The 24,526-nt window shown below is 40.2% G+C and overlaps 2 protein-coding genes across 2 annotated transcripts in view; one reads left to right on the plus strand and one right to left on the minus strand.

Moving 5' to 3' along the window:
- Positions 1–1,732: 1,732 nt before the first annotated feature.
- On the minus strand, positions 1,733–8,510 carry bxdc2 (brix domain containing 2). Its single transcript, XM_017713216.2, has 10 exons — positions 8,343–8,510; positions 6,732–6,843; positions 6,108–6,151; positions 5,932–6,002; positions 5,799–5,848; positions 5,606–5,679; positions 5,055–5,105; positions 4,855–4,956; positions 3,932–4,060; positions 1,733–2,613 (listed from the first exon to the last, which is right to left on the minus strand). Exons 1-10 carry the CDS (start codon positions 8,496–8,498, stop codon positions 2,350–2,352), a joined length of 1,053 nt encoding a protein of 350 aa, XP_017568705.1. The 5' UTR covers positions 8,499–8,510; the 3' UTR covers positions 1,733–2,349.
- A 3,794-nt stretch (positions 8,511–12,304) lies between these two features.
- fech (ferrochelatase) overlaps positions 12,305–24,526 on the plus strand; it is a 41,448-nt gene continuing 29,226 nt past the window's right edge. The window contains exons 1-5 of the mRNA XM_017713717.2: positions 12,305–12,341; positions 12,983–13,097; positions 17,346–17,465; positions 17,570–17,718; positions 21,026–21,160. Coding sequence (XP_017569206.1) covers positions 12,305–12,341; positions 12,983–13,097; positions 17,346–17,465; positions 17,570–17,718; positions 21,026–21,160 — 556 coding nt within the window. The remainder of the gene's footprint in view (positions 12,342–12,982; positions 13,098–17,345; positions 17,466–17,569; positions 17,719–21,025; positions 21,161–24,526) is intronic.

Genomic DNA, 24,526 nt, shown 5'->3' on the forward strand with positions numbered 1-24,526 from the left:
CACGGTAACTTATTATAACTTCTTAAGTTAGCTAGTTAGCTACAAGAGCTACAAGTCTGCCTTAACTGCGAACTTGACATAGCCAGTCTCTCTCTCTCTCTCTCTCTCTCTCTCTCTCTCTCTCTCTCTCTCTCTCTCTCTCGAATTACTGTCTCCTGCTTTCCTCTCTCTCTCTCTCTCTCTCTCTCTCTCTCTCTCTCTCTCTCTCTCGGTCCTGTTACTGTCTCCTGCTTTCCTCTCTCTCTCCTATTAGTCTCCTGCTTTCCTCTCTCTCTCTCTCTGTCATGTTACTGTATCCTGCTTTCCTCTCTCTCTCTCTCATTACTGTCTCCTGCTTTCCTCTCTCTTTCTCTCCTATTACTGTCTCCTGCTTTCCTCTCTCTCTGTCCTGTTACTGTCTCCTTTCCTCTCTCTCTCCTATTAGTCTCCTGCTTTCCTCTCTCTGTCCTGTTACTGTCTCCTGCTTTCCTCTCTCTCTCTCTCCTATTACTGTCTCCTTTCCTCTCTCTCTCCTATTAGTCTCCTGCTTTCTTCTCTCTCTGTGTCCTGTTACTGTCTCCTGCTTTCCTCTCTCTCTCCTATTAGTCTCCTGCTTTCCTCTCTCTCTCTCTCTGTCATGTTACTGTATCCTGCTTTCCTCTCTCTCTCTCTCATTACTGTCTCCTGCTTTCCTCTCTCTTTCTCTCCTATTACTGTCTCCTGCTTTCCTCTCTCTCTGTCCTGTTACTGTCTCCTTTCCTCTCTCTCTCCTATTAGTCTCCTGCTTTCCTCTCTCTGTCCTGTTACTGTCTCCTGCTTTCCTCTCTCTCTCTCTCTCTCCTATTACTGTCTCCTTTCCTCTCTCTCTCCTATTAGTCTCCTGCTTTCTTCTCTCTCTGTGTCCTGTTACTGTCTCCTGCTTTCCTCTCTCTTTCTCTCCTATTACTGTCTCCTGCTTTCCTCTCTCTCTCTGTCCTGTTACTGTCTCCTTTCCTCTCTCTCTCTCCTATTAGTCTCCTGCTTTCCTCTCTCTGTCCTGTTACTGTCTCCTGCTTTCCTCTCTCTCTCTCCTATTAGTCTCCTTTCCTCTCTCTCTCTCTCAGTCTCCTGCTTTCCTCTCTCTCTGTCCTGTTACTGTCTCCTGCTTTCCTCTCTTTCTCTCCTATTACTGTCTCCTGCTTTCCTCTCTCTCCTATTAGTCTCCTGCTTTCCTCTCTCTCTGTCCTGTTACTGTCTCCTTTCCTCTCTCTCTCTCCCCTATTAGTCTCCTGCTTTCCTCTCTTTCTCTCCTATTACTGTCTCCTGCTTTCCTCTCTCTCTGTCCTGTTACTGTCTCCTGCTTTCCTCTTTCTCTCCTATTACTGTCTCCTTTCCTCTCTCTCTCTCTCTCTCTATTACTGTCTCTTGCTTTCCTCTCTTATTACTGTGTATATATATATATATATATATATATATATATATATATATATATACACACACACACAGACACACACACACACGTATATATACACACATACATATATATCACTGCTGTCAGAACAAAACCTCATCTCCATTTTTGTCGTTTTCCAGTTTTTGCCATAATTTGAAAGTGCCTGTTGCCCTTTACACATTGTATCAAAATTTCATGACGAGTGAAATTTCTCAAAATTGAGAAATATCTGAAAGCATTCAGCACATTATTTAGTGTATATCCCATATTTCTATTGTTTCCTAATATGAAGAAGCATACAAATAAAGTCAACAGACATAGTTTCAGCTGATCAGGGTAAAGATTTAATGGTCTTGTACAAATACAACAGAAATAAACACAAATAACAGCTTTTTTTTAAAAACCTGAATGTATTTATTGGGAGCTCAACCTACACCTGTAAAACACAACTGTAAGATCATACTCCTAAAGGTACAAAAGAGGTGGTTCTTGGGACAAGAAAACATCTTATATAATCGTAATGTCCAAAAAAAAAAAAAAACTCCATTTGAGCAAAGCAGCTAGCTTTTATGTTGTGTAAAAATCACAGAAACGCTCCATAATGACTTTAAGGAAAAAACACGCAACATTAACTTACACGCAAAGTTAAGAACGTTTTGACCCTCTTCTGTAAAGTTACTATTTTGGAGATGCAAGTCTTTTTTTGGACAGCGACGATATAGATTATAAAACTAGAAAACCATAATGTTGCAACCCAATACACAGTCCCAAAGTAATCCAGTCCCTTTGCTCCCCACACTTCAAGACTGAAAACAGTGGGTCAAATCATGGTTTGAATACAAGGCACCCACAATCCCACCAAGGATGACAGTGTAGAGACGCTGTTGCTCTGCAACTAAACCCTGCTGGGAGCAGGCTTGTGGGATTTAGGTCGTTCTTCATCGCAGGCCTTTGCGCTTCAGCAGAGTTCTCTTCTTCAGCTCGGTCAGTTTCAGCTTCTTCTTCTTCTTGCTCTTGGATGGTCTTGGAGCTTCGTGCTCCACCTCTTTGGGCTTCTCCTCGGCTGGAGTCACAAACACGTCATCCGTGACATCCTCTGTCAGCACCTCCTTCACCTCCTTTCTCTTCTCCAGACGGATCTCCTTCACCATCTGCCTCTCCTTTTGTCTGGCGGCCTTTTCCATCCGCATCAGGCGCCGACACTGTGGAGTAAAGAAATAAAAAAAAATCAAATCGAAACATCATGAAAAATTTTTCTCCCCACACTTTGTGTACTTAACTGTGACTAACTGCATTTATTTTATTTACTCAAATTTGACCCTAAAGAAAGCATTACATTACTATAGATGGCCTGAACAGCCAAACTAGGAAAACGCAAAACGCAATTTAAATAAATAAATTTTTTTTTACTGATGTTAAGAATTGACACCATTAACTTACATAAATACATAAAATACATAAAATGTCATTGTTTAGCCGTGAACAGACATACATTATAAAGGTGTAAAATTATTATGTTTGATTATTTATGAACATATTATTTATGTTCCCAACCTTGTGCAATTCATGACCAGCAAAACTGACCACAAAAGCCTCTGTGGCCCACAAGACTGAACTGACCTGACTGTTCGAAATGCAAATAAATTTGTTACAATCAAAGTATCAAACTTCATTCGTTTCTGTTTGCAGCCATCCATACGATCAAAAGGAGAAATGCTTGGCATTAATATTTGGTTAAATGTTGTGAAATAAAATAAATAAATAAATAATTTGCAACGGCCCCTAGCAATAGCAAGATGGCCCAAAGGTTGAAAAACACTCATTTATCGTATTTACAGTTTCTTCTGAATCCTAGCTGGTACTCATGTTTTGTGATACCTGAGCTTCATCAAATCAAATCACCTGGAATAGAGAAGTCTAACCAAGTTCATTCAGAATACAATTTCTGTCCAACTGACTGAGGCGGGTAATCCTGTAAATTATCTGTTAGACATACGATTAATATCCGTTCTGCATGTGCGTCACGTCATAGTGAAAGTTTATACCGTTCAACGTGGCGAAGCAGAAACTGTTTATGCTGGACTGGGAAGTTTATGGGTATAGACGTCCAGCTTATGCGTCTCAGAACATGACGTCTTCGTCTCGCCTTTCTTTGTGAAGAACGTTTTCCTGAATCTGACGTAATTTTAAAGCAGTTAAAAACACAAGCACTGCTCACTGCTGCTCATCTCACACTGACTGGACTCGTGTGATGCTCGTTGTCATGGTAACGTCTACACTAAGTGGTTCTCTACACGTGTGTCATTTTGTATCTGATTACTTGTACTAAGCATGTAAACTGAGATTTTCCATCAGATTGTTGAGTAGAGTGAGCATAAAAACCTCAGCCTGAATCTATAATCAGAATGTATTCAATCGGTTCGGCAAAATCTTTGTGTGCAAACACAGACAGTGAGAACTTGTCCCACCATCCAAACAAAAAGGTTAGCCACTCATAAAAACATGCAAAGAGCCACTCACCATATTGGGAGACTGGAAATGAGGGTTTTCATAGAGTGTTGGGCCACCAAAGCTGCCTTGAAAAATTTTGATCAGATTGAGGACAAAGCGGGGTCCAATTTCTACAAGAGATGCATCCTCTTCAATAATCTACAGGAAACATGAAAATGATCATTAAAAACCCCAAACTGTAGATACCTGCTCATCCAGTGTTTCCTCTTAAATGAAGGGTGTTAATGAGGAGACTCGTTCTCCAAAATCTTAAGTTTGTTATTACATGTGTTCTTGAGAAAAGTCCTCAGAAAAAGATTTTCAAATTCATTCTTAAACTGCAGAACTGTTCTGACCTTTGTGCTCTTGCTTGTGTGTATATTCTGCTTTTACTTAAGAACAACTCCCAAATAAGAAAACACAGTTGTGAAAACTGCGCAAGTGTGTTTTAAGAAGAAATTTCTTGAGAGCAGTTGGTAAATGAGGATCAGTGCCCCCCTTTACAACAGCAACAGCTTCTACTCTTCTGGGAAGGCTGTACACGAGATGCTGGAACATTGCTGTGAGGATTTGACTGCGCATTAGTGTGGTCAGGTACTGATGTATGACTGTGTATGGTGACCTTAGAGACATATGGAGCCACTCCAAAGCCTGAAGCATAGAATGGTGCTCCAGAACTAATCCAACTTCAGTACTTGACCTCAGTAATGCTCTTGTGGCTGAACGCAATGTCAGTAAATATTCTTTGAACCGCTCTATACACAAGGCCGCAACATCAAACTGGCTCCTCACTTTCATCCACACCGATTTCTCTCTATTTAAGAAATGATCAATTATACTACAGCACATTCAGTGACATTTTCTTGGTCAGTCCACACTAAAGAAACAGCATGTGTAACTAATGTATCTCTTTGTACATTGTGTGGAGATGGTAAGAGAGGATGAATGTTCACCTGGTAGTTTCTGAACCATATCCTTTTATCTGCAATTGTAAAAGTTAACACGTGGTCCACAAAAGGCTGGCTCTTTGGATGGTATTGAGGTGTTGAGAAAGTCTGTAGTGGAGAAAGCATTAATCAACTAAACGATTTAGCAGAAATTAACACATCGCAAAAAAAGACTTGCAATCAAAGCACTGAAAATGCAAGTGTACCTGAGTGAACAGCTCTTTCAGCAAGGCATAGTGAGGTTCCTTATCAAATTTCTGTAAAGTCAAACAGAAACATGGTCATTACCGCAACCACAGTCAACAACATCTGCACGGATAAAGTGCTACTGGAGCTGGATTAGCTTTGTTTGGGAAGGTTGTGCAGTGTAAACTTTTGGGATTTGATTGGCTAATTGGTCTGGAATGTAGTCCATTTTAAAAGTGATGGTCTGGATGTTCATGTCAGTCTTGAACCATAGTGAAGGCAATAACAACACTGAAGCTGTGTCTATTAGCAGATTTTTTTATTTCATTAGTTTGAGATGTATTATTATTATGTATTATTATTAAACTGTATTATTGCTGCTAGAACTCCTGGTTCAGCCAATTACAGAAGACCTTTTACTGTACAATTATTAATGTCAAGACTGTAAAACTACACACACTACAGATTTGTAGTGAAAAACATACATAAAGTCCTGTAAGGAAAAAGCAATCCAGCTAGAACAAAGTTTAGGACATAACTGTCCCAATTAGGAGAAAAAATTATTTCTTACTGGATCGAATGAAAGTAGCGGTCTGGATCCTTTCAAACAATTTCCTGTCATTTTCAGCTCAGCAAGTGTGTGCACTAAAAGAAAGGAGCAGTTTTAATCAAGCAGCATCTTCTTAAAACAAGGCTATAACACTGAAGATTATTCACAGTAAAGTGAAATATGCAAAAATACATGAGCAATGATGTAGACTCACCATTCTGAACTAGGAACTTGGCTGAAGGTCCATGAGGAACATTAGAAACCCTATGAAAAAAGAAAAGAAAAATTTTTCACAAGGAATCTCCTCATAGCTAAAATGTTAGAGGCACGTTCAGAAACATACTCACCACATGTAAAGATCCATGTTCTTCTTAGCCTCAAAGAAAATGCATTTGTTGCAGTTTTTGATTTCGCAAACCTGAACCACAGACAAACTTTTAGAACAAATGGCGATGGGACTGAACACAAAGCAATTGAACCATATTGAGCTGCACAACACTAGAGAATGAAGGGGAAGTCATACCTCATTAACAACAAACAACTTGTCTTTTCTGTCCATTTTGGTATCTGGAGGAAGAAACGTGTAAGAAATATTCAATAGATGGCTTTAACACTGCAAAAAATGATAGCTTGGCAAGTAAAAGCATCTTAAACTCTTATTATCCAGGATATATTTTGTTTTTTCCATCTGAATTTACATACCCAAATCTTGAGGCAAATTATTCAGTAATTGCATGAAATACATGCAAGTGTTGGTGTATTATTTCATTTAAAGCTCCCCTCAAACACAAAATGTGTTTTATGATCATATACATAAAGATATCCACAAATATAGACACGAGGTAAAAACGTATTTAGCTCCGGCATATGGCACCATTCAGGCTATAGTTGCCTGTCAAAGGCAAAGGCAAAAATCAAATCTTCACTTCGTTGGTTATCAATATCAGTTGATGTTTACAAAAACATTCATTAAAATGTTAATTGAACCTGGTGGGCTGGGGTCTAACACAGTTCAGGTTGATTTTCACACCTGATTCAACTTAATAACCAGGTTAGGTAAATGCACCAAACTGTGCTTGACCCCGGCCCTGCAGGACCAGAGTTCAACTCTCCGGTTCCAGCTGGTCAAAGCATTCCAGATAGCCACCTGCTTTAGAGTGAGGCATCATGGTCTTTAGATCCTGCATGAGGTGCCTTGTTCTGAAGTTGATGCCTCGTGAGGAGAAAACGAGAACACGTTCCTTGTTTTTCCACTTGCCCTGAAAGACAAACAGAACATGGAAATTAAAAAAAACATCAATCTCCACTCTTGTGACAGCAGCCCTGCACTCTGCACAACAGCAGCATATATAATGTGAATAACAGAGATCCTAAAACAGAGCCTTGTGGAACACCACACTTTACTTTTGTAAGAACAGATGATTCGCTGTTTACATTCATAATTTGATAGTGATCAGTCAGGTAAGATCTGAACCAGGACAGAGCCATTACTGTTACTCCTACAAGGTTTTCTAGTCTATCTAGTAATATAGAGTGGTCTATCATACCAAATGCCGCACTAAGATCAGGCAGAACTAGCAAGGACACATTTTCTTGGTCAAAGAATAATAAGAGGTCGTTTGCAATTGTCACTAGTGCTGTCCCTGTTCTGTGATGGGGTCTAAATCCAGACTTAAAATTTTCCTGTATATGGTTCCTATGCAAATAGGAACTTATTTGTTGTGCCACGGCTTTTTCCAAGATCTTTGCTATTGGAGAGAAGTGTACAATGTGATGGTTTGCAGGGATCAAGATTAGCTTTCTTAATAAGAGGTCAAATTACTGTGAGTTTAAAAGTTTTTGAAGATAATGAAGGCTAAGAGAGGAGGTTTTTTAAATAACCGAATAAGGTTGGATATTTCTGGCAAAATTTCTTTGGGTAAACTTGTAGGAAATGGATCTAATATGCAAGTAGTAGACAGATCTGGGAGGTTTCTGATAAAGCTGCTAGCTGTGGCAGATGTTATAGTCCACGTATGTTAACTGCATCACTATGTAAGCTAATGTGGCTGAAAAATCCCAAAAAACTCCACTTAAGCATCAACATGTGCTGCATGTGTGGAGAACGTGAAGCTGGGTTAAAGCAATCAAGAAAGCCTGTAGCTACATTAACACACACTAACACACCACCACCATGTCATTGTCAGGACCCCCACAGAACCAACACAGAGCAGGTATTATTTCGGTGGTGGTCCTGTGGGACGGTCCTAACCACTAAACAGACTGAAAGGAGAGTAATAAATTAAGATCCTGCCACTCACTCTCACTCTTTTCTCTTGCAGTCTGATTTCTCTCTTTTTCACCATCTCACTTCCTTTTTCAGTGATTTTCTCTCTCACCAACTCACTCAATCCCCATTTCAGTCTCTCTCTCCTTCTCTTTCCCTCATCTCGTCCTTTCTCTCTCCCTCTCTCCTTCATGTCTTCTTTTCTCTTTTCCTCATTTCTCTCTCCTCCATATCTTCTATTCTCTCTGCCCCATCTCTCACTCCCTCTCTCTCCCTGACCAGGTCACTCAGTCCCTACTTCAGTCCCTCTCTCTCTCCTTTTCTCTTTCCCTCATTCCTTCTCCCTCTCCTTTTCTCTCTTTCCCTCATTCCTTCTCCCTCTCCTTTTCTCTTTCCCTCATTCTTCCTCCCTCTCCTTTTCTCTCTTTCTCTCCTCTCCTTTTCCTTCTCTCTCTCAGATTATGTTTGTAGTTCAGTAGCTCTGATAGTTACCACGGAGACCGGAGGCGGTACAGTGATCTCCGTGCTCCCTCCTCCTCTCTCGGTGTCGGTGTTCCCCTCTTCTCCTTCATTTTCAGTCCTTTTCTCTTTCTTCGTCTTTCTCTCTCCCGCAGCTTCAGACCCACGTTTCCTCTTGGCCGCCGCCATCTTGCCGAAATGACCCACGTGACTCGGCGCGGAAAAACATGAACGGCACAAAAACAGAGACGCGCCGCTGCAGCGCCGCCTGGCGGAGAGGAGAGACAGTAAATGCAACGGTTCTATTCAGAACCACGAGTTCTGTGTAGAACCGTTTGATGCTGACATGGTTCCTCAGATGGAGAATGTGCTGTAGGGTTCTATATAGAACATTTTTGAAAATGCCCCAGAAAAGGGTTCCGCTACTGTTACAAGCATGAGATCATAAAAATACCCTAATTTCATGTTTAATGTCTGTGCGTTGCATTTGTTCACCCTTCATATGTTTGATGTCATTTCATCATTTATTTTAGAAAAAACAACAAAACACCTCCTTGACAAGCTTTGAAAAAGAAAGTATTACAAATACGGGAGAAATGCTGGTTAGTCTGGTGGTCTCTGTGATTTCTGAACATTTGAAGGCCCACCTCCCACAGCCATCGCACTGCTTTGTAGGCAAGAATGAAAAAGAATAAAAAGATAGACTGAAACAAATGAAAGAGAGACATGCCCGCATTTCCAGTCCAGCGCTTCATTTCTGAAAATCAGTCCTTAGAAGAAAATGTCAGTTCCCAGTCTTTTCTTCAAGCGCCGAACAGAATATCTGAAAACTGATTAGAGTAAATGTGTGAGAGAGAAATCCTCTTACAGACACACCCAGAGGCACAAACAGCCACGTAATGTTCCACTAAAGTCTGTTTACACGACACTTTATTACTGATTAACGCATATTAATACATAATACAGTATAATATAAATTTTTATGACTAACAGTTTTTGTTTGAGAGATATAAGACAAAACAAAGAACACAAACAACATTACTAATGTAACTCACAGACTGTATTAGTAACCAAAGTAATAACAAGAACAATAAAGGTATAAATAATAATAATAATAATAATAATACACTTACACACACACATACATACACATACATACACACAAACACACACACACATACACACAGAAACACACACATACACACAAACACACACACACACACAAACAGAAACACACACACACACACACACATACACACACACACACACACACACACACACACACACACACACACACACACACACACACAGTGATCAAGATAGAGGAATGATATTGTTGTGTGTCAGTACTGGCTGGCACTGGCACCAAGAAACTCTGGAGGAGTGGCCAGGAAGATGACCACATGTAAAGGCTCCTGGTAGTGTGTGCCCTCCAACAAAGGGACTAAATGTTGTTGTGTTTAAGCTGTAGGTACATATAAGTGTTTGATTTGTTGTTATGCATTGAGGAGTGGGCTAATGTGTGGGCCTTGCGTGTGAGAGGGGGTCACCGTCAAGGTCTAGAGGTGACCTCTTCTTGAGTTCAGCGTTCAGCAATACATTTGATGTAAACCATTACTTGTGGCAGATTGTGGTTACTTTAGAGTTCCTCTTTTCTGCCACTGCCATATTATATTATGATATACGTGAGATCCTTCTCCCCTGGAATTACCGCAACAAGCAACACAAACATCTCTACAAACGAACGCCTGAACATTCTTTCTAGCTCCTATCGTTCATGTACAATTCCACCCAAAATGACGAGGAGTGCGGTGTTACCGTTCAGCCCATGGGTGGGTTCACTGTAACAGGCAGAGGGTCAGCAAACAAAGTTAATTCAATATGGTTCTATGTTGTAAAAACCAAATATATTTTCCAAACAAACGGCATTATATATTATCTATAATAATATAATACATATACACATCAAACTAATATGGAATATGGAACAGTGTTTCTGAATAACCACAGCTTTACTGACTGAAATCACTGTTATCAGATGTTCCTCTCCTTTGTTTTGAAATCTGTGAAAAACATGGAACAAAAAGACTAAATGTACTTTATTAGTCTTTGTTTCCTAAAGGTGTCTGAGCAGTAACGCTGTGTAAGAACTCACCCTGCAGTTCAGAGGCTGGACTTAAACCTAACACTTGCTGTGAGCTTGTCAGCTGCTTCTAAACAATGTTGCACTGTAGGAAACAAGAAGGTGATTACAGGAATATAGGGTTGGATTGTGTAATGTACACAAACTGAACACCAAAAAAAATGCCCTATAAAAACAACTTACATGCCCTGTAAACACCCTTTGGCACCAACCTCTTTAAAACACAGACACTCAATCTTCTCTAACAACACAAAAGTCTTAAAAATATCTTGTTAAGATTAAGTGACCCTTATTAGTCCTACAGTGAGGAAATTTCATTGCCGCATGAAACACCACACACACACACTAGGGGGCAGTGAGCACACTTGCCCGGAGTGGTGAGCAGCCCTATTGGGGGTTAGGTGTCTTGCTCAAGGACACCTCAGTCATGTACTGTCGGTTCTGGGGCTCAAACAGGCAGACCTTCCGGTCACAGAGCCGGTTCCCTAACCTCCAGCCCACGACTGCCCAAACGAGATGTCTTTCAAGCCATATTTGAACCAGCAAACCTAAGCATGGTCATTTGTAACATCTACAGTCCCCCACTCTACCAGCTGAGCTATAGAAGGTGCCTGATCAGGGACCGGGCTTCAGGGGGGGCTGGGAGGATGGCACGACCCTGGCCCCGGGCCTAGAGGGGGCCCAGATGGGAGAGAGGATAAGATTTCAAGTAGCCGGGCCTCTATCACGTCCGAAGAGAGCTGGAAGAAGGCGGGTCCTCTACTGATTGTATCCAGATGAGCACGGTATACGTCCAAAGGCACAGCCCACCTCACATCACCCATCATTCAAGTCTTACACGGGGCTTTTAAAGGTTGCCACAGTCAGGACTGAGTCACGGTTTCTAAAAACTTTACAAGACCGACTGACTTTAGTGATGTAGTAGGTGTGTAATACTGAATATGCATAAAAAGCATGACTGGCTTTATTTTCACTCTTACATTTAACTTTATGACACGCAAATTTTACATTTTAGGCATTTGGCTGACATTCTTATCCAGAGCGACTTACAATTTGATCATTTTACACAGGTAGGCCAAGGTGGTGTTAGGAGTCTTGCCCAAGGACTCTTATTGGTATAGTGTAGGGTGCTTACCCAGGTGGAGGATTGAACCCTAGTCTACAGCGTAGAAGGCAGAGGTGTTACCCACTACACTAACCAACCACTATGTGAAATTTTCAAGTGGATCACCGATATTTGGATCGCCGATAAGCGAAGCTTGTAAGCCCCACTGTTGCGGGCATGTGTATGTTGTAAAATGATGATCTTTATTAAAAAATAAAGGGTATAAAGGACCCGGTCATTTGCCCCGCCCCGGCCCGGCTCTGATTTGTTCCGCTAGCGTGCCCGATAATATGACATACTGTATAATTTCCTCATGCCGACGTTTCCTGGCTTTCATTATGGAGCAATCAACTTTCCCACAGGAAGGCTTGTAAAAGTATCGGAATCAGTATCGGTACGTTAGGCTTGGTATCGGGCATCGGTATCGAAAAGAAAATGAGCGGTATCGTCCAACCACACGCCACAGCGCGGCCCGACAGCATGCTGGGGGCGGGGTCTCCGCTACGTCATCACGCAGCCTCCCCCGGTTACGTCAGCGCGGCGTGTTGGTATCAGGGAGAGAGAGAGAGAGAGAGAGAGACAGGAAAAGGGAAAGGAGAGAGAGAGAGCGGTACATCGGAATTCAGGAGCTGAGGTTGGAGGACCTAAAGCTGCTTTAATCGGCCCTTTGAGCGGAGTGTCGCCGCGGGGAAGCGGACAGGGCTGCTGCTGAAGCTGAAGCAGAAGCTCAGGCTCCTCCAGAAGAGAATGGCACTGCTGGGAGTCGCGTGTCGCTTTCTCCGGTGTAAGTGATGAGTTTGATCAGTTTTCCACCCAAAACACGAAGCTTTTCCACCAGCAGACTCGAGCACACACCACAGTGCCCTTATTCACCCGCATGAACTGCAGGTTTAATCTCCTAACACAGCAGATGATGTGCCTTGACAGACGTTAGTGCTTCAGTGAATGCCTGTGTGAAATGTTCACCTTAGCCTCTGTGTGAGCGGCTGTGCTCCTTTTCCTTTGCACAAGACGGCCAAACGGGCTTTGGGCTTAACTGTCAGAAAATAAAAGTTTAATTCCGGCAGCTGTAGCGGGGTTAGGTAGGTCTGTGACTTGGTTTTACATCGCAATGGACCAGATCTGCACACAGCGTAGGCTTAATGGACAGTTTCGCTTCAGTGGTTGGCCAAGACGAATCCCACACTACTGAATTAAAAGGTTTTTAGACGTACTACACAGCCTTAACATCAGGTTACACAACACACGCTTGCAAAACTTGCATAACAGACTTGCGCCCTCTGGTGCCTTCACCGCGTTACTGCAGCCAGAGCGCCTGGAATAACAGGGGAGTGCACAAGGAAAGTGACCCCAAAGGACTGAGTGAATGCCCTTGAACAAGCCTTGGAAATGTCTTTTATGTGCTTTTGTCTGTCCTCTCTTTAGTCTCCAGGTGTGGTGGCCAGGTGAGCCTGTGTGTCAGAGCGCCCCTCAGATGGCAGTCTACCGCCACCGCGGCCGCCTTCGCCAGCCCTCCCACTCCTGAAGCCCAGGAGAACAGGTACAGGCACATCTTGCTGATACGATCACCTCTGAAGTCTCTGGAAGCCCATTATCAGTCAGTTTGTCCTCCCCTGAGTCTCTGTTTTAACTGCAGCAGAATGTCAGTGTTGACTTATTATGTCAGTGTCTCATCCACATGGACAAGAGGGTTCTTCAGGGGTTCTTTTAGTAGAGACGGTGGTTCTGTTTGAACCATGAACAATCAAGAACCATTTGCATGATTACGTTTTTTCGCACGGTGAAATCGTTCTTCAGATCGAGGGAGGAGGTGTTGTATATGGTTCTACATTTTGAAAAAGGTTCCATATAGAACCTAAAAGGGTTCGGCTATGGTTGTGATATCAAGCTTGTAATAGTAGAAAAACCCTTTTTGGTGCTGTGCAGAAGCATGTACAACACACACTCCATCAATCTGAGGAACGAATTTAAACACGCAAACGATTCTTAGTATTCATGGTTCTATTTAGAACCATTGTCTTTACTAAAGAAACTGTGTAGAACCTTCTTTTAAAATAACGTATTTACACTTTATCATTACACGTTTACACAGAAATGACAAATTTTTCAGTGTTTTGAGTCGAAAAATGACTGATTATGTCAGGACTGCGAGTTATGAAAGGAAAATTCCACCAATTTTTCAAAATTTCTGTGTAATTTTAGTCAAGTAAACAGTGATCCTGAGTGATGTGAATCTGGTAGCGATCAGAACCAGGGGTTGCCATGACGCCAACACGAGTATAGACATTTTACTAACTATCCCAAACCACCAGTGAACCTACACGAGTCTTCTGAGTTTTATATGGAACGTTGATGATGGAAAAACAGCGTAAAGTGTGAAGAACAAAAGTTTCGTTTTTGTACCGTTTTGTTTTACAACACCCTGCATGAACCAGTCTGCCAATAATAGATTTAAAAAAATGTTTTTAGGCCCAAACTTTAGGCCCAGTGTGTCATCAGGCGGCATATTCATAGCCATTTCATGTGATAGCTTTCTGTGGGGGGAGCTTTTAGAGACGTCTGGTTCCTATAATATCTGCTGTGAACAGGTCTGACTTTCTCTAGAATGGCCCAGTTCACATCATACCACTCTGAATGACTGTGTTTACATCTTAATGTTGGTTTCATACAGACGTATGTGGGAAATTATGCCCCCTTTAGCCCAGCTCCCACATACTATGTTGAAATACTGAGTCATCAAATTTGTAAAATATGTCAATATTTCTTGATAATAAGCCAATATGTCAAGATACTGAGACAAAATTTTGAGACAAGTCACGAACAGAGAAAAGGAAAACAACCAGCCTCCCTCTTACACTCGTATGAGGAAGTATTGATTAGGAGAAATGGGCTTGGATGTGAAGGAAGTAAGCAGACAATGCCTTGAAATGGGCGGGAGGCCTGGATTCTTACACTGGGAGGAGTCTTTATCTAACCCAGACGAGTGTCCTTCCTTGTTGAGATATCTGCATGTGCACTTTATCTTTTTCCTGAAGTCCACTCACGATGCTTGTTTGGGCTTATTTACCAAAAACAGTCAGTTCATGTTAACGTGACCGTTTTCCACTTTCTTTTTATCTCTTAATCAGGCTGTTTTTTTTTGGTTCTGTGCCTTTAAGGCTGTTATATGTAAATACGACAGAGCTGATTGGCTACCCTGTATTGTTCCTTATTAAGAAAGCAGTCTGGGCTGAAATGATCCTTATATCTTCACTGTGAGTGGGAATATATATCGTTGCTGTTGGGACTAAACCTTGTATCTCCAATTTTGTCCTTCTACCTTGTGGCTTCATGGTGCACAGACCAATGCAAGTGGTCCAAAATGACTGTATTAAATTTAATGTTTCTCCATTTACTTTAAGTTAACAGGGTTTTTCCTCCTCCTGTAAAGTTGCGCTTTCTAAGATAACAGGAAATGATGATAGATACCAGGAGCTCAGTGGGCTGTCCTTTTATGACCCCTTTGATACCATATGGAAGTGGAAGCATGCAGGACGGTTGCCTTCAGATTTAGCAGTGAGACGTGAGGAACTGCACTGTGCGAGTAATACGCCATATTTAGAGCAGCAGTTTCATAACAGACAACGGACGTTTGTTCTTTTGCTTTTGAAAAGAGGGCTCTCTAATATGATGACCTACAAAATATGCTGAGAATATCTTTGTTGTGTTTCAGTTTGACAGCTGATGCTGGAAGTGACTTCATATAAATAAACTCTGGTACTGCAGTTTAAAAGTTTGGAGTCACAGTTTTTCACATATAGTTAGTGCAGATACTGATGAAGTCAGATCCATAAGTTTGGGTGCCCCTGGTCAAATGTTGATTATTTAACTGAAAGTTTGCGCATCCCCTACAGAGAACACCCACGTTTTAATGCACGATTACTGTAAAGACAGATGGACAGACGGATAGATAGATCTATTGTTAATCCCAGAGGGAAAGTCGTCTATTACAGCCGCACAGAGTGCAGTAAAGACCAAAACAAGATCAAAAGTATTGTTGTATGTTATTATCATAAATAGAAGAAGTGAGGATATATAATAAAATATACTAAAACAGCCACAAAGTGGAAAAACAAGTAAGTAAAATTGGCTAAATATTTTGCAGGATGATCCAAGTGACTAAACACTGTGAACAATAACATATCGGTGTTGCTGGAACAAAACCTCGTATCTCCAAAATGGTGACTTTACAGGAGAAGGAGAAAACCTGCTTTACTTTTAATGTAAGTCAATGGAACCAGAATTTTTTATAAGTCATTTTGGGCAGTTCATCATGAAAATTACACACAATGGGAAGGTCAACAGGCATGTTCAAATTATGATTAAAAACTGAAAAATGACAAAAATGGAGATGTGAGGTTTTGTTCTGATAATAGCGATATGTTAATAACTGTGCAATATGCCTAGGTGTACAAACAAGTGGCAGTGCAATATGCAATATTTATTACTATTTTTTATGATTATTATTATTATTTGCTGAATTTAACATTAAAGCAAACAGGCAGCCTGTGTCAAAGTTGACAACCAGTGTCAAGCAGCACATTTTTTCATTCGTTCCATTATGTTAAACTCGGCAAGCAAATAAATATTAGTAGAAAAAATGCTTCACCTCCGTGTTCCCTGTAGAGGGCGTGTTCACTTTTTTTAGTAAGAAAAAAAATCAACAAAACATATATTTCAAAACATATAGTTTGACTGGGGGAGTTCAAATGTTTGCGTATGTCTGTATATTCACGTTTCTGAAATGTAGAAACTGGGACTAGTGTTAGCTTTACACACAAACATACTAAGTATTTGTAGCTTACTTATGCAGTAAAATAAATAAAAAGATATTTCAGTGCAGTAGCCCATTAGTTCAGTTAGTACATCATCAAATATCTGTTTGAATCAGATTGTTATCCATTAACTGAACTGTCTGATGCTGATACAGTTTACATTGATACTGATGTGATTCCAATGTCATCGTGTCTCATTGACATAAAACAGTTTTGTTACAGATTCATTTATAAGATGCTGATACTGTGCAACGTAAAACCTGAACTAAATAGGAAGCTGTCACAGAACAAACACTGGCTACATCCAGACTGTTGAAGGAAGCTGTGTAATAACCGAGAAAAGTCATAATCAAAACTCAAGGCCGATAATATGGCAAGAATAGACAGTATGTTATCATTGAAAATATGAAAAACTTAAAATTTATGTTTATAAGAGGAATGTTTAGACTGATCAAAATAAAAAATAACACGTTATGAATATAATATGGAATTCCAAGTTTTCAACAGTCTCCGATCGAAACATCTGTCCAGTGCTGATGTATTCTTTTTACAATTATCTTCTGATACTGTTGTGGTCCTGATATCATCCTGCACATTAATATACAACCGGTTTTGTTACAGATGAATGTAAATGATTATACTGTATGGCCACTAATTAGTAGAAAGCTGTAAAAGAAATGAAGAAATATTACATAAATCTAGAAAGATCAAGATTTTGGTTCTAGGATAGTAACTGCAAAAACTGTAGAACATCTAGAATGAAGTCATACTCAAAGTTATAATCAAATTTCTAACAAGAATTCACTCTACATAGGTAAATACGGTATATTATCATTGAGTACTAGCATCATTGAGAGTGTTTTTTAGGGAATAGCTGAACAAAATAACTGGTTATTATTGTAACTTGTGGTTCCAAACTGTACATTTCACTGCCTTGGACATTTACATGACCTGTTTAAACATGTGTGTTCCAGGAAGCCCAAGACTGGAATACTCATGCTGAACATGGGAGGACCAGAGAAACTCGAAGACGTGCACGACTTCTTGTTACGGCTTTTCATGGACACAGATCTGATGCAGTTTCCTGTTCAAAAGTAAGGAAGATAATTAAGTGAACAACACAAAGAGAAGGAAGCGAATTGTTTATTGAATTGTCTGCGTTGACTTAATTCACACTGCAGCTGTTTCTCTGTGACAGTAAACTGGGCCCCTTCATAGCCAAGCGCCGCACCCCGAAGATCCAGGAGCAGTACAGTAAGATAGGGGGAGGGTCTCCCATCAAAGCGTGGACCACCATGCAGGGGGAGGGCATGGTTAAACTACTGGATGAGATGTGTCCGGAGACTGGTAAGTAAACTCCAGGGGGAATTTATGTGATAAGCTTCCTGAAAGTAATGCAGTGCCAGCTTATTATTCTAAAACCACCTTGGAAGCCACAACATTCTGTGTCTATTTTACCATCTTGGCTGTAAATATGTCTCATTTTGTGCTGAGGTACTAAACGCTGGTCTACTTTAAGCTTTAGCAGAGCTGTAACCACCTTTTCTCGCAAAAGTTTCTTGTAAAATGTTCCACTTTTTACGAGGCTGAAATCAGCTTCTCATTCGCCAGCTTCTTGTTTGAAATGTCCCCTTCCACCTTAAATGGTGCTTGAGGCACCAGAATGTATTGCTGCACCATTTAAGCTGGAATGGGACAATTCGAACAAGAAGATGACAAGAATTATTTATTTATTTATTTAGTGTTTGGTTTCTCGTTGCAGATTAATCGTATCAGGAAACCAACTGGAGGGATTATAAATGCTAAAAAGTCCATTCGTCTCCAAATTATCAATGTTCGTCTTAAATCTTTCTCTTTGCCTTTTCATTAGCTACTAGCTATTGACCAACCCACTACTACATGTGGGTGACAGTTGACCTCAAGGCAAGTAGAGTATTAGCATCGGTTAGCTAAAGAGAGAGAATCTCATTGTAGGCAGTTCTTCCTGAGGGTCATATGTCACTATTTTTTTAGGGAACTGGACCTGTGACCGGAAGGTTGCCGGTTCAATCCCCAGGGCAGACAGTCCATGACTGAGGTGTCCTTGAGCAAGACACCTAACCCCCAATTGCTCCCTGGGTGCTGTGGATAGGGCTTCCCACTGCTCCGGGCAAGCGTGCTCACTGCCCCCTAGTGTGTGTATATTCACTAGTGTGTATGTGGTGTTTCACTTCACGGATGGGTTAAATCCCAAGGTGAAATTTCCCCGTTTGTGGGATTTAAAAAGTGTCACTTAATTAAATCAGGATCCCAGACAAATCCTGAAATGATTACTGCTGTGGTCTTTTAAGGGAAGGATTTCTTACTTAGCGAACTAACTTTAAGCGTAGTGTGATCCTGATTTTTTACAGTGGTGGGTCACTTCCTTGCATAATAACGTGCCTTAGGGTGTAATAAAGCTGATATATTAAGAGGTAAAGTTTGAGATTACAGATGGTAAGCAGCTCTTGGACCAGGGACAGACAGAGGTGAACCCATCCAGTTACGTTTGGGTCACTTTTCTTTGTGCGCTTTGTGGCCAACAGCATTGTTTATTTACCATTAGAAATGCTTTACTTTGTAAAAGTTATTCCATTCTTGTTATAAACATCCTCTTTAATGTTCACTTACACAAAATGAATCATAGCTTGAGCATCTAAACCTGAACACAATGTGTTGTGAGGGCGTAGCTGAGGAAGACGGACTGAGCTGAAATACTGTCTGTTAGCGAGGTAGTTATACGTCTGTTAGAGGAAATGCATCATAACACCGTCGTTGGCTGTGGCTGGTGTTAGATATGGTATCAACACACACCTCATTTAAAACTGGTCAGCTGCTGGCATGCTAACAGGGCGTTTCTTTAGCTGGGAAAAAGGTGCCAAGTCATCTGCAGTAACTGAGCAGCTGTGTCATCAGAAGGGAGTCAGGTGTGTGTGTGTGTGTGTGTGTGTGTGTGTGCAGTTTTGTGAATGCACAAAACCACAAAAACACCCTCTGTTAACGGCCTTGATGCAGGTAAAAGCCACTAAAGGTCTTTTAGTGAAATGGAACAAGTGATTGTCCCCTGGCTGGACCTTCAGCTTCCTCTGCACACAGAGATGTGCACACACTTCTATGTGTGTTAGGGAGTGGGAGATGATAAGATGTGGGGGAGTGGCTCACACGCCCCTCTCTCCCAACTCCCAGCAGATAAAACTGCAGGGAAAGTAGGGCACTCGCATGATGACCTTAAAGAGGAACAGATGGAGGTAGAAAACTCTGTCAGCTTCTCACTCGGCCATTTCCATCTACAAAGCATTCTAAATGTGATGGAGTCATTAAGGATGGGTAATAAAACAGTAAGCCAGCAGAGTTCACGCATTACAGTGATTTTAACAGGAGTAAGGGGTGCTCTCGTGACGAGAAGTGGTGTAAAACCCTTTTACCTGTGGTGAAATCACTGTAATGCATGTCCTCAAAGGGTTTGCTTTTAGGAAATGGCGAGAACACAGACTATATAACAATACACACATTTTCAATAAAATGAGAAAAAAGAATCTAGCTATGTAGATCATGATAAAAGCAATAAAACAAAGCAGCTGCTTAAACAGATGTTAGCGTTATTTAAACCAGACATTTACAGAAATGTTAGTAGACACAGGCAATGTGACGATATATTATTGTAATTGTGATACATTTTATTACTGTCATACACTGTGTATAATTGGACGCATGATCAAGTATGATGAGAGCGTTAGTCCTGTTTGATTTATTGAATAAATATCAAAATAGCAAAAAATGGTTTAATGGCAACCATTAAAGGTCTTTAATGTGGTCTATACAGCAAATATTCCTCATTTTAAGATTGTTGTAAGCATCATTAAAGATCATTTCACTTGTACTCAATCGACTTGTTTTCAGTCATTTTATTATATTATCTCTCTATAATGAAAATTTTGCTGCAGAGTTTCATACCAGTTGTGCTTTACATTGTGCAACTTTTAGTTTCATGTAAACTTAGACAAAATGCAGTTTCATGTAAACGTACACTTTTAGTTTTGTGTAAACTTGTATGAATTAATTGCATTAATTTTAACTTTAACTTTAATTTTATTTCAACTTTAATACTGTACATTTTTACTTTTACTTTTTAGTACTGTTTTTAAAGTTATTCTTATTTTCTTTTTTTTTATTATTCTTTTAAGATTATATATGGTGAATGGAGGAACAGCAAAGTAAGAATTTCATTGTACAGTGTAACTGCCTGTTCTGCTGTGCATATGACAGTAAAACTCGAAATTTAGTTCCATGTAAACTTACTTGAAATTTAGTTCCATGTAAAGTTACACTTTTAATTTTGGGTAAACGTGCATGATATTTAGTTTCATGTAAACTTACACTTAGTTTCATGTGAGTTGCAAGCAACTGTAGTTACATGAGCATTTCACCATGTAAAGTCAGGCTAAGCATTTTGCTCAGTTTTTCTAAAGTCATACAGTTTACAGAGTGGCCTGATGTTCGATGCAGCTCTTTCTCAGGCGTTTTCTCAGAATTACTCAAACAACAATGCTTTTATTTCCGCTCAGTAGGAGAGCTATTTCCAGACTGCTGTTCACGTGATCGCTTTTAAATGCTCACCCGTTGTTCTGACTTGCAGCGCCACACAAGTTCTACATCGGCTTCCGCTACGTGAACCCGCTGACCGAGGAGGCTATTGAGGAGATGGAGAAGGATGGAGTGGAGAGAGCTGTAGCTTTTACCCAGTATCCTCAGTATAGCTGCTCCACCACAGGTACATACATTCACTCTCACTCCAGCCCACCTCATTTAACGCCACTGAATCTCACACTGGATGGAAACCTGGATTTCAGTTGGGACATGTTTTGTGTTATCCGTTTTTTTTTTTTTTTTGGCATGTTCTTTCTTGCATGAACACAGTAAACTGAGACCTTTCCTGTTAATCAGAAGGCTGTGGCTTCACTGAAAGTTTAGAGGGTTTTGCTGTTGCTGCTATTCCACTGAGCCAAGATAATCAATAAGATCCTCTGGGCTGTTGGACTGGGCTTTGCATAAGATGTCCTTAAGTTTATATGAAAAGTATTTTATTAATAGTGTTTAGTTTGAAACTTATCTTTTCAATATATTTGGATAACCTGCCCTCCAACACGATTAATACCTCTAAAATCTTCTTCACAGTTATTGCATGAAATAGTCATAAGTATGTTTGCTGATTCATTGTCTTACCATCGTTTTGAGAAGTCTTTTGGCCTGTGAAATCCATTTATGGTGGAAAAACAGTCCCCAAGCAATCTTCACTGGTGATTTTGGACAGTAAGCCCAATCCCATTTCACCCCTTGACCTTACCACTTAGCCCTTAGCCCCTGTTTTGCAGGTTCATATTTATGTGTCACAATTCTTGTTGAGATAGAGGGGTAGGGTGAAGTGTTAGGGCTACATGGCCCTCCAAATGGAGGTTTTTCAGATGGAGTGTTATGAGAAAAAAAGAAAAAGCAGCACGATGGCTGAACAAGAGACCAAAGAAACCCACAAATCGAAGTATTTTCTCAGTTAAAAAAAAAATACAGTAACTGGTTTTAGCTTATTTTAATGCCATTTCAATATATTATGGTCGTTTTCTTCATAACAAGCATAAAAAATCGTGAAGAATTTGCTAATGTTTCAGTAGCTAGCCAGCTAACTTTCCCGTTCCACCTTAAAAAGTCAAGAAGCTGGTGAATAGCTGACTTCAGCTTCGTATCACCAAAGACTTAGGGGTGTACGATAATAAGTAATTGTCTTATTTCCCCTCTTTGAAAGCAAATGATTCCCTAAATGTAACTAAAGCCTTTTTTCGTAGAGCAAGATTTCAACCACTGCCCTTTGTAACTCAGTTCCGAGGGGTTAGGGTGACACTTGAAAACAAGGGGTAGGTTAAAAAGAAGAAATGGGACTGGGCCTAAATAAAAATGTGTCTGTGTTGTAGACATTGTAACCCCTTGTGTCAAAGTCAGTAAGTTTCTCTACAGTTGACTCTGATTTAATGGTGCAGAAATTTGTGAAACAATCTGTAGAATTTCCCTTTAACTAGTAAAGCAGTGACACATGTGAAACGATGTCACTTTAACATGATGCTCAAGTTAGAACCAATCAATACACATGCTGCCATGGTAACACTTGCGCTGGCTTTTTATGTTCCGTGGTAAAATATCTAGCATTTATAACAAATTTTCAGCGTACAGTTATATATCTATCTATATATTTGCTAATTTTAACATAGTGGAGGGAAAAAACTAAATATGAACTGTGCCATAACTTCTGCACAGGCCACATTTTTATGTTTTTCTCTACCCAGTGTGTTAAATTCAGCATGTGATCATTAAAATGGGCAGAAGTGTGTTCTCTGTAGAGGATGTGTTCACTTATTTTCACTTATATCAACAGAACAACCCAAAGTTTGCATGCGACGGTTTGTCGTTCCTGTCAGTTTCGCTGACACTTCTACTTGCTCAGGGAGGTGTAAATATGCAATAACTACTAAGCTCATTGTAAAAAAACTAGTAATGCATAAAGCGGCACGTGTAACGTAAACACTTACAGAGCCTCTAGGGTCGCCTACAAAATGTCAGGTACCTTAATAGTCATGCTAGTAAAGAAAGAAATACCAGTCTATAAAGAATATGTTTGTTAATTTGGTAAATTTGACAGGAATTAGAAGGATTTACATGGAAAAGGACAAATTTGTTCGGTTTTGGATGAACGAAAGTGTTGGAATCTGTTGCACCTGCAGGAATAGAACTGTTCATATGTTTTCATTTACATTTACAGCATTTAGCAGACACTCTTATCCAGAGCGACTTACAAGAAGTGCTTTGTCAATCTAGATAAAGTATCTTTGCTAGTCACCAATAGCTTAGAGAAAAAGACAGTCCTGGGCTCAGATACTGCTAGAAACAAGATGTCACTGTGGACCCCGAGAGAAAAAGAACCAGAGTTGAACGCAGAACTCTGTGCCATTCAATGCAATACAATAACAATAACATACAATTTTAACATACAGAAAGATATTTCCTTTATTAAAAAGTAAATGTCGGACGGTGTGTTTTGAATTGCTGCAGGCTTTGCCTGACTGTTTTATAAAACTGTAATAATATTAGACAGCAACCCAAATGTTAAGAGGCCATTTTGTCCTTTCAACAAAAATCAGACCACCTTGAGAGCCACCACATTTTTTTTGTCCATTTTGCTTTTTACCATCTTGGCTGAAAATATGTCCTAATATGTGCCAATGTCCTTTTATAGACTAGTAAATATAATACAACGAAAACTCAGGCTTACTTTGCTCTGCTTTAAGCTTTAGCTCAGCTATCGCCACTTTACTTGCATATCTAGCAGGAAACTTTTCAACAATTCTTGTAAAATGTCTCATATTTGACTTTTACAAGGCTGAAGTCAGCGTCTCATTCGCCAACTTCTCGTTTGAATCTTCCCCACCAGAATGTAACTGCTGCATTATTTAAGGTGGAACAGGAGAAGTGAATGAAAAACTGACTTCAGCTGCCCGATATTTTTTATTTATTTTTTTTTAAAAGTGTTTGATGGTTTCTCGTTGCAGATAAAACATATCAGTAAACCAGCTGGAGTGATTATAAATGCAAATCAGTCCCTTAGTTTCCAAATTATGGCTGTTTGTCCTAAATTTTTCTCTTCGCTGGTTTCTTAACTACTACCTAGGTGAGATTGTCTGCATTGCTATGGTGACCAGTAGTCTGATCTTCAGGGTTAAATGATGAATTAGCAGTTCTACATTAACTTCAGCGTTTAAGGCCACGTATTGTTAAACTCTGTTCAGCAGAGCTTTATTTTACTGTAAAGGAGGATTATTTTAGTTTTACTTAAAAATCTAATTCTGCCGACCCCTAGACCAGACTGTGCTCAGCTGTATGATTTCCCAGTAATTACTTGTGGAATTTAAGCTGTTTTCCAAAAGAAATGGATTTTGTAGATAAAGCACTGTGATTTACACACTGTTGATGACTGCTATGTACAAAAGTAACTGTCATTGGTTCTGTGAACTCTGTTTGACCTCCAGAGGCAGTGTGAAGCACAGTGGATGCTCATGTGTCAGCACACAGGTCGAGATCTTACAGCAACAAAATC

Source organism: Pygocentrus nattereri, chromosome 16, assembly GCF_015220715.1.
Source record: "Pygocentrus nattereri isolate fPygNat1 chromosome 16, fPygNat1.pri, whole genome shotgun sequence".
Classification (NCBI taxonomy): Eukaryota; Metazoa; Chordata; class Actinopteri; order Characiformes; family Serrasalmidae; genus Pygocentrus; species Pygocentrus nattereri.